The 15,244-nt window shown below is 32.8% G+C and overlaps 1 protein-coding gene across 43 annotated transcripts in view; it reads right to left on the bottom strand.

Annotated features, from left to right (window-relative positions):
- Positions 1-15,244, bottom strand: part of LOC128210139 (ankyrin-2-like) — a 183,313-nt gene that overhangs the window by 109,452 nt on the left and 58,617 nt on the right. For 35 of the 43 annotated variants that reach the window (XM_052914350.1, XM_052914569.1, XM_052914581.1 and 32 more), the window contains 8 exons: positions 14,368-14,466; positions 13,539-13,713; positions 10,460-10,483; positions 8,092-8,181; positions 6,300-6,361; positions 3,400-3,570; positions 2,093-2,251; positions 97-309 (listed from right to left, as the gene is read on the bottom strand). In XM_052914350.1, coding sequence (XP_052770310.1) covers positions 97-309; positions 2,093-2,251; positions 3,400-3,570; positions 6,300-6,361; positions 8,092-8,181; positions 10,460-10,483; positions 13,539-13,713; positions 14,368-14,466 — 993 coding nt within the window. Of the gene's footprint in view, positions 1-96; positions 310-2,092; positions 2,252-3,399; positions 3,571-6,299; positions 6,362-8,091; positions 8,182-9,727; positions 9,779-10,459; positions 10,484-12,308; positions 12,345-13,538; positions 13,714-14,367; positions 14,467-15,244 lie in introns of all 43 variants that reach the window. The other 8 variants (XM_052914398.1, XM_052914431.1, XM_052914485.1 and 5 more) reach the window with 8 other exon arrangements.

Below are 15,244 nucleotides of genomic sequence, written 5' to 3'. Positions count from 1 at the left end.
ATATTGTGAAATCTCACAATTGTGAAATTTCACATTCTATACATCTGAAATATTTTGACCATGTTATGGTTTTATTCTGGCATTTTTATTTAATACCTGTTGCCCAACTGTCGCATCCACCGAATCGTCCGGAAGATACTCAAACTTTTCACTGAGGTCGTGACCCTCAACCAATTCAGAAGAGTATGACTTTGACTTAGACGGAATACCTATTCCCCGACTGTCGATAATTTCTCTCGGCTTGCTGGCCTCAAGCTGGTAGCGTACAGATTTTCGTGCGTAAAAGTCTTCCCCAAATAGAAGCGAGTTCTAGTAAAAACAACAATAAAACACTGCATGCAAACAACATCGAACCAAAATCATGAACACAACAAATATGTTCTGACTTTGAGAAAAGATTGACATTAAAATACCACTTTAAAAGACACTGAGGCCAAAAGATACAAGCTCCTGTGTGATTTGACAATTGAAACCAAATCTTTTCTCAAAGTCAATGGAACAGTCTAAAAACGTGCTTTTGAATGAGTGAAAAAAGTGAATTAAAATAATAAATATAACTTATATACTAGTAAACCAAATAACATGTTTCAGGAAAAGTCAAAGAGATTCTAAACACTGAAAATTACAGCTACAATAATTTGTATAATTTTTACTACCAACAGATGTTTTTCTTTTAAAGATACACAAATAGTATTCCCTTTAATATTTGTAAGCAAATTAAAGTTATCAACCAGTACCTCAGAAATCTAAGATTTCATTTTTATTGAATGAATATTTCCATCATCATTTCATTTATAAGATTTTATCGTTCAATCCTATTACAAGCTGATAATTCCCTAAAAATCCATATTAAATCTGATAGACAAACTACAATTCCGTAATGAATCACTTGTAGGTACCTAGCCCATAGTTTTTCTACTTAACCATGACCTTCACATTTGACCTATTTATCCCAAAATCCATACAGGGGTTATCTTCTGACCATGACCAATATGCTTACAAAGTTTAAAGACGCTTAGACACAAATTGTCCTAAAGTTATTGATCTGAAACACCTTTCTAGTTGAGGTCACTATGACCTTGACCTTTGACAAATGGATCCCAACATCCATAGGGGCCATCTTCTGACCATGACCAATATGTTTACCAAGTTTAAAGACGCTTAGGCACAAATTTGTCCTAAAGTTAGTGATCTGAAAAACCAATAACTTTCGTAGTTAAGGTCACCATGACCTTGACCTGTGACCATTTAACCCCAAAGTCAATAGTTATCTACTGACCATGATCAATATGCTTAGCAAGTTTGAAGCTCCTAGGACAAAAGTCATGAAATTATAGATCTGAAACTCCTCTAACTTTTCTAGTTACAGTCCCTATGACCTTTGACCTAATTATCCCAACATCCATAGGGGCCATCTTCTGACCATGACCAATATGCTTACCAAGTTTAAAGACGCTTGGGCACAAATTTGTCCTGAAGTTATTGATCTAAAACACATGTAACTTTTTCTAGTTAAGGTCACTATGACCTTGACCCTTGACTTATTTATCCCAACATCCAATATTGCCAATATGCATACCAAGTTTAAAAACACTAAACCAAGTCAATTAATAGTTAATGACCAGTTATGAAAGTCTGTTGAAGACGATGATGAAGATGTCAATGCCAAACAAAGTACTCTGTATGTGTCCGTCATTCCTCATAGTTGACACAAAAATCTCATCCTATCTGTATTGTATCTGTTATCACATTCTCAAAATTGCCCATCACCCTGTGTTAGTATTGTTTCGTCAGTTTTCTACAACTATATATAATGCACGCCCATCACCAAAAACTTGTTTCCATTTTCGAAACATGCAAAGAAACCATCATGCTTGATTGGAAATCTTTCACATTAATTTTTTCTAATGTCTACACGTACACTAGGAACTGTTTATGCACGGTTGAAGCATTTAAATTTATTCAACATCCTAAAAGCTTTTTTTCATTCGCTCTGACTACTTTTATATTTCTCATGACAAAGGCCTCATTATACATTAATGCCTTTACAAGCAGGGGAAAAAGCGCCATATCCTAATTTTTCTGTTTTTACCTTTTTCATGCTATCCTCATTTATATAGTCATCTGCATCAAGGGAATTTTGGCTTGCATCAACAGAGCGAATTATTTTTCGGCTGCCATCGCCACTACTTCTATCTAACGTTGAATAATCCCCAGACCCAAGGGTCGAATTATCGCCCGGCCTTTTTTCCTGACATTTGCGAGAAAAGACGAAGTGTACAAAGCAGAACAACAAAGTTGAAGACATAAAATTAAAACAAGAAAGTCCCTAAATAAAACATACAACAAATAATGATGATATTTAAAACTTACATTTTTACCGAAAAATTAACCAAAGTGAGTCCAACATGTGAAACACGTGCCACTTTTCGGATGCAAGTTTTGAATATCATTTTTATTTTAACGAAACTTAAAATAGGCAACATTAAGACATAAAACAAATAATACATTTCCAGTGAGTGTCGTGACATAACAGTGCTTAACCTGATCTTCAGTTAAAATTAGACATAGCTAGTATTTCTAGTGTTATAATATATCCGCTCCCCTCGTTACTATATAGTATTTCACTCTGCACTGCAAACGTCTAAACCTTACACACAACTGGCCACCGGACAAAAGAACATGAATATGACGAAAATATAATAAAATCAGACCTTGTAACCTGCCACTATTTTAAGTCAGAGGCGTAATTCTTTCCATTACCGTTTCGTCTTTTTCTTTCATTTATATCAAGTCTACATTCTTGCCCGGCAGTTGCATAACATAGAATTCTTGCAATAAAAATCAACATTACCCAATTGGTTCAGTGATCAAAATCAGCAAGAGTCAGCAAGCCTAAATCAATCCCTGGCTTTAAAATATTTTGCTTTTAAATATTCTCGTTCTGTTATACGTTAATCCATTCTGGCTTGTTAAAGAAAATCATTTTTTTTAATATACAGTATTTAGGCTTATTTAAGAAAATCTCAATTTGGATAACTTCTGGGTGTGCTTGGAAAAGTCTCGAGTCATACATCACGTATTTGTTTTATAAATCTTCATATTTCAAATAAATAGTCCTATATTCATTGTTTACTAATTTCAATCATTTAGAGAAAAAGAAAAAACAATCATGATTGTACCAGTCATATAAGCATGGAAATATTAACATTGATCTGAAAAGAAATTTTATAAGCAAAAAAAGTACAAGAATGGCAGCCAGAAAGCTTTACAACAATATGACAAGCTCAAATCGTTTGAGAAATATTTGTAAAACATATATGAAACATCGTCAATCTCTGTCTGGTGGCCAGGTAAATGAGTGACATATAAGCCCCGCCTACTGTCCCCTCTCTTTACCTTATCCCTCGGAGACAACGTATCTCCAGAAAAGTATCTCATCTCAGCCTCGTAATCGGGACCCCGTTCCAAGTACGATGGGTAATGAAGGGCTGTGCTCAGGGCTGTACTCATGTCACCCTTGAACCGTCGTCCAGAATCTTCACTCTCATGGGGCCGTAAGACAACATCCTAGTAATGGCAAGTACACCAGTGCAGCACAACATCTATTATACCATAGATTGCTAAGATTTCACGAGGTTTTTACTATCGCCAATATTTGTGACTTCCAATTTTTTATTAATAATAAACAATATTTATCTTACAAATAAACGGATGCAATTTAAATCATCATTAAGTTGTGATAATATATAAATCAGGGAGGGGAAATTGGCGTTTCCATAAGACTCCTAAGAGCGGTTTTGGTACCGAGGAGAGATTTGCCACCAAACTAGTACTGCACGAAATCAACTCCTAGGACTCCGGATGAAACATCTTCCTGAACTAACGTTACATATAAAGTGGTTAACTAAGGAAAAATGGTCCTCGCGAAATGAAAACAATCTTCAGGTGTACTACTTTGCCACATGCTACTGGTAGCAGAAAAAGTGGAAGCAAGGCCACAAATAGTTTGTTTTGCATTACTCAGTCCACATTTTGAGCAGTGGGTAGGAAAGAAGGGTTGATCCAAACTCTCTTATAACCTCCCTTCTTGGTTCTTTCATGATAAATGAAAATAAAAGACCATCGTTTTTTCAGGTATTGGTATCTCTGTGAGGAGGTCAGACAATGCCAAACAAACTATTGATAAATTGTTGCCTAAAAATAATTTGTTCATACAATATTCTATCTGGATAAAATCAAATTATGCATATTTGGTGTGAATGGTTTTCATTTGTCAAAAATTATTAACCAGTGGTTTTGAATATTACTCAAACATCATAAATCTCGTAATTCAAACCATTTGGAAGACCAGTGTTTAAGAACTGGATTTAAACAAATAAAAATCATTACACCATGACCAAGCCTAAACTAGAGTCAAATAAAAACATTCTTAGCATAAATAACAAAATAACTTAAAAATGGATTTACAGTTACAATAGTTGACAATGATGAGAGTTCAGGGGTCATATTCAATAAAGTTCTTATCCTTAGCCTTCAGACACGCCTCAGTGATTCCAATCAGTCTATTGGCCGATTAATTTTACAGTCAAATCAAAACACTCAGACTTTAGACATGCCTAAGTGATTTTATTCAGTCTATTGGCAAATTAATGTTACTGTCCAATCAAAACACTCTGCCTTTAGACATGCTTCAGTGATTCCATTCAGTCCATTGGCCAATAAGTTTTACTGTCCAATCAAAACACTCAGATTCTCTCTTGAAATGAAGTGAAATCTAAGAGGTCATTGAATACAACCCCTGATAAGCTTAATTAAAACAGCTTCAGAAACTGAAACGTCAAAGGGACTGAAACTTAAGTTTGACTAAATAAATGACACTTAATTTCAACCATTTTGTATTTTTAATATAAACACAAATGTGTTCTAAAACTGAAATTTTCAGAGTTTTCTTTACATGAAATGATATATGAAGTAACATAGTTGTAATAATTCAAAGAGTCGCCAATTTAGACGGTTTAGCTTCACGCTTTGGCTAATACTATTAGGCATAACATATACCTCAAGTGTAGTTGATGCATAAGTACCCAAAACTCACAACCTTATAATTATATTGTTCGAACCTAAGTTTCTGTCCCTTTCGTATTACAACTTTTCTTTTTTTTTACTGAATATAAACATTTTTCTGTTCATCTTATTTATGAACATGATAATTTGCTTATTTTCAGAATATCAATAATCAACTAAATTGAAATCAAAACAATAAACAGTATCAAAATAATAACTCTTTTGAGGTAAACAAAATAATACCTGCAGTATTTTGAGTGAAACAAACCTTTAATCTACAGTCCATGGAACAAGTCCTCTCTCGAAATGTCATTACTCGGTCCATACCTTTTACTTGCTGGGTTCCTCTTGGCATTATTCACAACATTTAAAGGACTAATTCTCCTTAACTTCAGCTACATTAAACAAAGTTGCTGCCAGAAACTCAATTCTAAATGTAGGACTCTAATTGCAGATACCAACACTCATTTTTTTTTTATCAGTTACTGAAGACCCTCATTACAAAACAACTATTTACGCCAGAGTTATGGGCCTTGTTAAACAAATGCATATTGTCAGTATTATGGATTTTTCTCAGTTCTGACCACCTGGCTCTATCATGGACAACAACAAGGCCATGTATTTGTCAGGATATAGCTGTCAGGAGTCTTGCCTTCTAAAACAAGACAAGTTAAAATATCGATGCAAATGTTCTTCAAACCCAAATCCTGATTCCATAGTGAATGTCTGGTACTCGGTCTTCATCATATTGGCCCTCGACATTATGATCTTGGCCAAAATCATAAACCCTTGCCCTTTGTCGTAATTCCTAGGCTTTCAGCATAAAGCCTTAGAGTCTTGGGGATGGAAACTACTTCTTAAAGATGTACTCTCACAGATTGAACGTTTTGACAACTTTTTATTTATTTTTTGTCTTGGAACTAGCCAATTTAAGCAAAAATGCATGAAAACCATTCATTTAGGACTGCTGACAAAAAAATAGTGACAATTTTTTCTACTTAAGTTCAAAAATTGATGTTTTGTGCATTTTCTTAAACCATTAGTAAAGCCATGAAACATTAGTTTTCAAAATGAAATATGAAAATCTGCGATCTATTATTTTGTCAGCAGTCTTTTATCACAAGTTTCCAAGACAAAAAATAAACAAGTTATAAAAATGGTATATCTTTAAGAGTGCAACTTTAAATGGTATGGCTTGCAAAATTTGTAATGTTCGAGGAAGGTTTACGCACCTTATCGTAGGACGTGTTTAGCGGGGACACACTCCCGGCCCTATCTGACAAATTGTCATCTCCTGCAATATATGAAACATTCATTGAACGTATATTAAATATTTGCTGTTTAAAACTATGATTTATAAGTGAAAAGTGTTTTTTTCTGTTTGAAAATATATACAAAATTTAAGAAGAATTCTACCAAAGAATCGTTTAAAGACATGCTTAGCTGAATAAAATATCTTCATTGCACTTAAGTATGAAAGTAACAGTTTTAAATTCTTATAGAACAAAGAAATTACATACAATAAAACATTCAACAGCCTGAGTTTATTAACAGTTCCATAAAATTATTAGATCTCTGAAAAATAAATAAAAAGCCTAATATAATAACACTTATATAATCATTAAATAAATATAACAACCCATCTGAATATTTATTGAACTACATTCACCTCCATATAAAAATGTAAGATATATATAGATATATTTCCAATTATGACATACGTATAATTTTAATACAATTTTAAAATCTTACAAACTTACTCCATCTTACACTCATTATCCAAAACAATACATATTTGAATATCTTTTCATCATCTAAATACTAATGTAAAATTACGCAATCCATTAATTTTATAGCTCCATATTTAAAATCCTTATCAACATCGGATTGACAGAATTTTCTCTGAAAAGGTTTCCGAAGAGCTATGTCTACATTTCACGACATCATCCATTGATTTTCACAGGAGCAAGAACTATTTCTACACAGATGAGACGGGAATTATCATAATGAACTGGCCTCATTGTAAAGATGGATATCACTCTGAAAATGGCCACACTTAAAGGGATTTTACAATATAAAAAAATAGTAATTACTTGCATTACTTTTCAATGTTTTCTCATCCTTAGGTTTGCCTTTAAATTCTTAAAATGCATTAGTGAAAAAAATAAGAACCTAAAATTATCTTCTTTATAAATCAAGGTCAAGGTCATCTAAAATTAGCAGTTTAAAGTTCATATACACCAACATGAATTTATAACTAAAGTGGCAAAGCATGCTGTTCTGTAATTAACCATCCATGCAAATTAAATCATGCTTGTATCTTTTTAAGGTAATTAAATCTCAATATTGATATACACAAAAAAATAAGAAAGATCTTAATTTGATATGAATAATATCTATGGTTATTCAGAGATATAACAAGTTACATACATGAATGAATGTAGTGCGCGCTGTTCTATTTATAAACGTATCTATTCTAAATTGAAAACATTCTTTTTAATAAAATAAAGGTTAATCTTAAGAATGTCTATTTCTAAACATTTTTTTTATTCATTGACACCCTACTTTTTTAATAATTGCAAAATACAGGAAACTTTAGGAAATATTTGATATATATTATAATTTAATTGATATTATAAATAACGTTGCAAGCATGAAGGAAGTAAGTCATTACAGTATAATATATTTTTTATATAGAACGTAATTAGAAACTTTAGATGTGACATCATAAATATGTAGCGTTGAAAATGTACATGCTATATACTGTGACGTTTTATGTGTTTTAAGCGCTGTGAATCATCAAATTAGTATTTATGATATAAAAAGAATATCACACTCATGACCATTCAGTATGAAATTTATTTAATTTGCTTGCTAAAATTCTGTATCGAATGACCAATCATGTACACGATATCCTCTATATATCGATACACAAAAGTATAGCCTGCAATAAACAGACTGACAGACAATATCGACACAAGAGTGGCTCGACTGGCAATTACAACACAGAACACCGACACTTACGATTCTTACTGCCCTCATAGTATGGTAAATACACGTGTTGTTCCGCGAGAGGTTTGCCGAATAACGGAGACTGAGGCAAATAATCATCTCCTAAGCAGCATTAATAAAACAATTACGTTTTTTAACATACTAGGTAAAAATGTTTCTTCATCTAAAACATTTTTGGGGAGGGCAAAAATTTTCATAATTTTCGTAATAATAATATGCAAAAAGACTTATGCAAACGTTATACAGCATATATTATTATATGCACATAAGCAGCATAAGCTACCATACAACAATCAGTGAAAGAAATCTACACATTTAAACTGTTGATACTTGAAGGAGATTATCACAACCATCAAATCACATTTTTTTTTCTAACATTTTATCATGTATGGGAATGCTACTGATGCAGCCTTGACATGAACGCTCTGATATAAATATTCATAACTGTTAAACTTATGGAGGGATTTATTATTCAATTATGATAAACCTGGACAAACAAACGCAAATTGACTTTGATTCGATTTATTCTTTAGTTAAACATTGCAGTTAATTATCGTGGAAGGCCGTGTCCCATTTAAACATCACATCAACTGTATTAAACTCAGGATAAAACTCAGGTTCAATCTTTGGTTCGGTCAGAGATAGCCAAAGTGTTTAATGATTGGTCAATCTTTATACAATTAAATGAGATAGCCAAAATGTTTAATGATTGGTCAATCTTTATACAATTAAATAAGTCAAAACATTTGTTTATCATGTAACAACATACATCAGTTGCATTCCATTTTTTTTATCAACATCAGCGGGGAAGAAAATAATGCAGTCTTAAAAAAATTTATATATGTTTCTAACATTCGCCGTGCACCCTTCCACCAATGATCTAGCTAATACCAGGAACAACAACTCTGTAGATGTTATAATCAACGGTATAGTGTGGTTACTTCCCTTCCTTTACAACAAACAATTGTTAATAGTCAGCTGCTAGGTCATGCTATAATAAATGTTATTTTCTTGAACCAGCTTAAATAGAATCCAGATTTGAATATTAAAAAAATGTTAAATTATAACTTAGTTATACTATTTTTATTAAATTCTAGCCAGACTAGTAATTCTTTTTTAACAATCATTTTTCTGTTAAAAAAACTCTCTACTACAAATGGAGTAAGATTACCAAATTTTGGGTTACATTTTATTTTATAGGTTAAGGATTGACAGTACTAATTCAATGTTCATTCGGAGCAACTCGGCCATTTTCCATCGAAAACAACCTCAGATGTATGCCAGTACATCAGTAGAAGTGGTTTGTAAAATTTTAAATAAAGTAGTTGTAATTAGTTGTAGTGTTTTAACATGTATTTTTTATTACTAAGTAAAAATTGATTACCAGTAAAGTGTATTATTCCATAAATAAATAAGATTCTCAAGAGTCATTACGTTTAACTGATCTATTGTTATAACTACGGTAATCTACTTGCAATGTAGTAAATCTGTAGTTTTCTGTCCATATACTTATACATCCAAGGTTGTTTTCAATGGAAAATAGCCAGGATTGTACGAATGATTCAATGTTATTTCATCAGAAATGTAAACATAATCTGGATTGTATTTGGTGACTGGTCATGGTAATAAATAAAGGGGGGAAACTAGCCATTTTCTTTACTGAAATATCTCCGATAAGAAACGCCAGATTTCAAGGAACCTAAAAATAACAAACATAATGCACAAAATCAATAGCAAAGGAAAATCAAGGGTTAAAAATGCTGAAACAAGCTGATAAATGCAACACAATCATTGGTATCCAACATCTATTTCTTTACACATGCATCATAACAGTATTCATGAAATGTATGTTGGAAAAAATCGCAAATTGGGTTCGCAAAAATAATGTCTTACACCTAACATTAATCGAACAAAATATCGACATAGGCAAATAAAAGATATACCAAAAACAGCCGAAAATATGCAAATATTTAGTTCCATATTCAGTATTCAATTATTCCAAACAATAAAAGCTAGAATGGATGACTGAATAAATCCTGATTCCTCTGCTGTATTGTACTGAATAAAAGCCTGGAATATACGAGGGTCAAGGTGGCGCTAATGGTCAGAAAAGCTACTGTTATATCCTCCTTACTTCTGTTTTAACCAATCAAAATTGATGCCAAAATGTTTGACCTTTTTCATTTTGACCATGAGAAATGTCACTTGAAGGTCACAACAAAATAAGTAACAGTCACATTTACATCGAACAGGATTTGTTTCAGAAAGGCAAATCTATAACATATTGACCTCTTAAAGTACAAATGACATCATTCTTGGTTTATTATGATCATTTTTAACCTTTTCTGACCACCACCATTTTGTCCCTTATAAGTCTTACCACTTGTTAACCATTTGTTATAATCTGGTGTAATGTAACCCTTTCATGTTATTTTATAGGTATAATGTAACCCACTCATGTTATTTTACAGGTATAATGTAACCCTTTTTTATGTTAACTTACAATTTTGATAAGCATTATCATAAAGTCAATAATGCAAACAGAATGACATAGCAAGTTTTGCTCAAAATAAGCTTATTTGCTTGAAACCATTTTTTTCTACTATGTAACAAACAATTCTATTGTCTTTATTGTGATGGGGAGTCCACATATTTGATGCAACAAATAAAAGAGCAAACGGAACTTGGAAATGTCACACTGGTTACATCCAATACATTATATACACAGGCATGCAAAGACTAGCCTAATATAGTTTACAATTACTTTAATAAATCTTATTTATTGTTCAACAATGTTGAATTAACCAATCTACATGTAGTTGGCACATAATGGGAAGAGATTCTGTCTTGTGTTGTTTGGAAACTTGAGAAGGCGAAGGAAACAAACTTGTCTGCCTTGGTAAGCACAACCCTTGAACTCATATACGCCAAGGCCAATAATTGGTGTTCATTAAGTAAGCGCAGTGGTCACTTTTCACCAAGTGGGGGTGGACTTCTCACTGAGGCGTCACAGACTTCTTTTACTTTACTTGAACTACATTTCAAATTTCAGGTCGTCATAAAACTACTTTGTAACTAAGAGTTTTTTAACTTGACAAGTTTGAACCTTAAGGTGGTCTTATAGTAACGTACATATATGAATAACATTGCAATGATGTGTTACAGTACAATAGTTGTTTTAATGTCTGATTATTTGTCAGAATGACATATAGAAAACTGTGAAAGCAACCTTTAAACATTGCTTTAATATCAAAGCTGATGTAAACAGTCTTCATTTTTTCTCATTAAATCAAGTTCCATAACTTGATAAGTACTTAATCAAGGCTTAGACATGCTTCATGTATTGTAATAACAAATAAGTTAACATATTTAATATTAAGTTTCATATAAATATCTTTAAAAGATTTCAAAATGAGGCCAACATAATTTTTTTGTCACACCTCTGTAACAATATAAACAATCAACACTCAAAATGTCTTAAATTTCTTTTTTAAAAAAAATAATAAATATATATATATGAGCTAAAAAATTTGTTTATATACCTGTATAAATTAGTAAAAACGATTCACAACCTACAATGCTTCAAGGTTGCAAATACAGGGTATAAATAACGCTTGGTGTGATTGTGATATGTCTGCAATTATATTGTAAATCATGTATTACAAGCTTTATCTGGCTGCATTTTGTGAGCATAAAAATGGGAAAATACACCGTCAAACCAGGTTTAGTAATGCTGAACAGATATAAATAGCATCTCTATAAATTTAGAATTAAGGTTACATAAAAAAAAATCGGTCAAAAGGGTGAAATTTAAAAGTATATTTCAGATGATTCAATTTTATGACATTACATTACAGAACAAAATGAAAACATTAAAGCAGTGATCGAAATTAACACAAGCCCTCAAGCCCTGCACTGGTAAAATGTCTTCTGGGCTTGCTCAAAATTCTGAATTTCATAAAGCAGGGCTTGTTCAAAAATTTGATGCTACGCAATAGTATATTAGAATTCAGGCCTTTTTTCCCAAAAGTCTACTTTCGATGACTGTTAAAGACCGAATGAGAATTACGTAATGAAATTTGATTACATGTATGCGTCATACAAGATTACGACAACAACGCCAAACCTATCACAATAACTTAATAAATAATCCCCCTGGTTTGACAGTGTGATGTATAGTATATAACTAGCGAGGGTAGAGCATTACAGCGTCTGCAAGGCAGACTCACCCGTTGATTTATTGCGACGTTTTGGGCTCGCTAAATCTGACGAACAAAACATGGTCGTTCAACACTTAGCATAGCCCAGGATGGCATCTCAACTACATGGGAACTTAGCATAAGCTTGAATTTCAAATTAATGCTCATTTATGCTAACTTTATATTATGCTAACTTAGCATGATGCACAAGATATCTGGCCAAATATCAATTTGAATTTGACTTTATTATTATATTTGAATATATTCTCAGTCCAAGAGTACCTTTTTTCCGAATTGAGACATCTGACATAAATATTGGACTAGCATCAAAGGGCATGTTTCATTTACTTATCTTAGTTGTAACTTCAAGTATCTGAAATCTGTTTAAAAATCAAAAATGGCAAAATGCTGATTTTTTTTTTCATTTTCCCTTTGTTTCCATTTCCAATTTTTGCTTATATTCAATTAACACCAAAAATGTATCATTACAATAAAAATATGAACTATAATATTAATTTACGTTTAAGATCAACTTAAATCTTCACTGAAACAGGCCCCTTTGCTATGATTTAAACTATATGTTAATGATGACCAATTTAAAAATGCATTGCTTTAGTATTTGTGCCAACATTCTCAGTGCATTTATTACAGTATATACATTTACCCAAATGCAATGCAGAACATGCTGTTGTTTATTATGTGAAACTCATTCAATTTTGTAACTTCTGTATAACAAAAGTTCCATGCAGAAAAAAGCACTGTATTTAATGACTATGCATTAAAGACATGATAGTAAATAGCACACTCTTTTTCCTGGATATATAACCAATTTCACTGTTCCAATAAGCAACACTCTAAGTACATATATAAACATAACACAACATGGCGTATCTTGAATATGAATTAGTTTCACAGCATACAGGAAGGCACAGTTCAAAGAATTGCACGAAAAGATGCGCGATGTATGGACAAATTGAAGCAACAACAGATATCAAACATACACAGCTGAATGATTATCAAGAGAAATGAAATCTAGTTGTTGCAAATGATATTTCTACTCAGTGACATCACTTGTGCGGCATTTCACGGCAAAACACCAACATGTACATTAATAAATCAAACAAAATCTCCTATTCAACCCCTAAATTTTCTTTTAGTCTAAAACCACATAAACCTCAACCCTTTTTTGTTTCGAAATTTAAAACCACACAGAAAACTTAAGCCAAACATTAAAATCACGAAAAACATCAGAAGCATTACCTCCTTCGTCTTCTGAGTCTGAAAGGAACGCCTCCTGCATGGTTTCCGGGGAGACGACCTTGTACTTGTCGTCAGATGTTGGCACAGTCTCCGTTACTTCCGTGATGTCTTTGAGTGTGTCAACAACGGATATGTATCCAAGACGTTGTGCAATGGACAGCGGGGTTTGGCCATTCTGTATTGAAAACAAAAAAATTATATGGATGTAAACAAATTTGTTGTGAGAGGCCACAATGGTCCTGACAACCACAGTGACAATTTTGTGTGTGTCAGAGATGTATCAAAGACAATGGGCGATGGATAGTTGGGTTTGACCATTCTGTATTAAAATCAATTAATTTACAGAAAGTAATCAAATTTGTTGTGGGATGTCACAACCGTCTTTCATGGTAACCACAGTGACATCTTTGTGTGCATCAGAGATGTAGCCAAGACATAGGGTGATGGAAGATCGAGTTCGGCCATTCTGGGTAGAAGTACATGTTTATTATGGGTACAGAGAACTGCCAAAATTCCAAAACTGTCAACGCAAAGATTCAAAAATGCATAAAATGTATATCAGTAAGGTAGAAATATTTGCATCAAAAACTTCATGATTCCTCTTGCTTAGTACTTATCATGCAGTTCAAAATGACAAAGATGAATTAAAAGTTCTGAGCTAAGATTTAACATATTAACAAATAATAGATTGAACAATTTCCGTCTAAGGTTTTTTACCTTGTCTTGCATATCCTGATTGTTTCACATAAACATATAAGAAATCATACACAAAGCACAAAGCAAATTATCTGCCAAATTAAAGCAATTTTGTTAACCCATCCATACTCACGTTGGTGACGGCATTCGGGGACGCCTTGTGCTTGAGAAGCAGGTTAACAACGATCACTTGACCTTGCTGTGCGGCCTGATGCAGAGGCGTGTAGCCAAGCTGAAAATATATAGGTTAAATGTGAGATTACATTATGCTAATTTAATCTAGCAAGTTAACTGCTGAATGGCCTGGTGTACAGATGTGTAGCCAAGCTGAAAGCTTAATATGTGTTTTAATTTTATTTTTTTAAAGCAGGTTAATAATTAACCACAATTAAACAGCCTCAGCACACTGTTGTTCATATCGTAATAATTATCATAAATATCATCCTCGGCAGCCCAGTGTATTATAACCTATATGATACCCTGGGCAAATTGGCTAGGGAAACTTCATTAATCTTGAATATTCATAAGCATTCTCCGACCAATGAAATGGCCCATATCAATAAGGAAAGAATCTCCTTTGTGATGAGCTATTGGCATATTAAACAATATCCTGCCTAAAACTGGATTTACCTTAATAATTAATTCATGAGTACAAGATTTTTACAGCCGATTTGCTCAGGGTATCATATAGGTTATAATACGCTGGGGTGCCGAGGATGCATAAACATAAGCTGGAATTAGATTATACTATAGACAGCTTTAAGCTGATATGTCGATTTCCTAGTTAGGATTGAACAGAAAACGTCCTGTGTGAGATGCGGACACCTAAACCAGTAAACCTGACTCTCACCCTGGTGCTGATTGAGAATAAAACATCTTGAGTTAAGAGTCGGACACCTATACCAAGAAAGCATTTTTATATAAGCACCAATAAAATGATATACATAAAAAGGCTGCAATTATAATATACACAATCATGAATGTTTGTTACAATGCAGGCAAGCAAGGAA

This window comes from Mya arenaria, chromosome 2 (assembly GCF_026914265.1).
Source record: "Mya arenaria isolate MELC-2E11 chromosome 2, ASM2691426v1".
In the NCBI taxonomy this organism is placed as follows: Eukaryota; Metazoa; Mollusca; class Bivalvia; order Myida; family Myidae; genus Mya; species Mya arenaria.
This window is presented reverse-complemented; position numbering and strand designations above follow the sequence as displayed.